Source organism: Gavialis gangeticus, unplaced genomic scaffold (assembly GCF_001723915.1).
Source record: "Gavialis gangeticus isolate Ggan-Ray unplaced genomic scaffold, GavGan_comp1, whole genome shotgun sequence".
NCBI classification, from domain to species: Eukaryota; Metazoa; Chordata; order Crocodylia; family Gavialidae; genus Gavialis; species Gavialis gangeticus.
The window spans coordinates 109,058,053-109,059,351 of NW_017729022.1; the positions used below are offsets into that span (position 1 = coordinate 109,058,053).

General features: G+C 45.3%; 1 protein-coding gene across 6 annotated transcripts in view; it reads left to right on the top strand.

Annotated features, from left to right (window-relative positions):
- BCL2L14 (BCL2 like 14) overlaps positions 1–1,299 on the top strand; it is a 103,923-nt gene that overhangs the window by 85,004 nt on the left and 17,620 nt on the right. For all 6 annotated transcript variants that reach the window (XM_019515957.1, XM_019515958.1, XM_019515960.1 and 3 more), the window contains one exon: positions 803–1,246. In XM_019515957.1, the coding sequence (XP_019371502.1) occupies positions 803–1,246 (444 nt within the window). The remainder of the gene's footprint in view (positions 1–802; positions 1,247–1,299) is intronic.

The following is a 1,299-nucleotide window of genomic DNA, read 5'->3' on the forward strand; positions in this document are numbered from 1 at the left end:
TTGACCCAGAGGGTTTCGAGCTGCTTATCTTTGGAGCCAATGTCAGCCTCCAGAGAGGTGTACTGCTATCTCTCAGAGCTTTACCCCTCCGCCTTTTCTCCCTACTCTGTCCCTTCTGTGCAGGGTGTAGCCCTCTATGACTACACTCCAGTCATGCAAGGAGTACCACCAGGTCTCCATGATCCCTACCAGGTCATATTGCCCACTAGAGAGCAGGAGGGCTAGCTCCTCCTTCTTGTTCCCCAGGCTCCTGGCATTGGTGTACAGGCAGCTGAGGCCCTCAACTGACACCCTTGTTTTCCTGAGATGCTGTGGGAGAACTGATTGGTTAGTATTTTCAGAAACAGTTATCTTGGTGTCCTCCACACGGGAGCTTTCCTGTGTGCCAGCGTGAGGTGAATGCCATGACTGTACTTTCAGAGTGTGTGTGCATGTATGTGACTCTGCTTATTAAATGTTCCAGTTGCAAGGCACAACGTACACTTGAATCAATATATGAACAATAATATGTCTTAAAGAAAAAAAGTCTATTATAACCATCTCTTATGCTAAACAATTTTTGAAGAACTAAACTAGGATAATCAAAAACCCTTTTAAACGCAACAGGAGAGGAAATATGCTATAATAATTCCCACCACAGGATGGCTTCTTCCACAGGTCTGTTATTACTTTAAGTCACACACATGTCTAATATTGCATTCTTTAAAAAAAAAAAAAATGCCCTGATATTTTAACCAGATGCCATTTGGTATTAATTAAAGCAGTCTGCCCCCTAAGCTACTAATAAGGAATGTCTTTGCAGGGGAAAGGATGAGTTCACCCACTGATGCCAGCATGGAAGAAATCCCTCTGGAAGATGAAGATCAAGACAGCATGGAATACAAGGTTGTATTGGCCTTTGCCCAACGGCGATTGTCCGCTAGCAAATATGAGCAACTTCTGGAAAAGGGGGTAAAGACAGAGAGAGGATTGCCCCAAGACCAAGCAGAAATGGAAAATGTTCCTCAAGCTCATAAGACCAAGAGAAGCCACAAGGTGTCCATCAAGGATAAAAGGCCCACTACCCTAAATAAAAAAAGAAGGACAAAAACATCTACCTGGAAATGCCGGCTTCTCCCTTCCTGTTTGAGAAGAGAGACAGAAGAGGGCCCCCAGCAGCCATCTGCTAACCAAGATGATATGAATGGATTGACCTTAAGTGCAGCAACAGCTGGTGGGAGTGCTGATGCTTCTTCAGGGCCAGAAGGTGAGTGCCCATGAGAGAATGTAGGATTTTGAAAAAGGGGGTGGCGGGGGGGG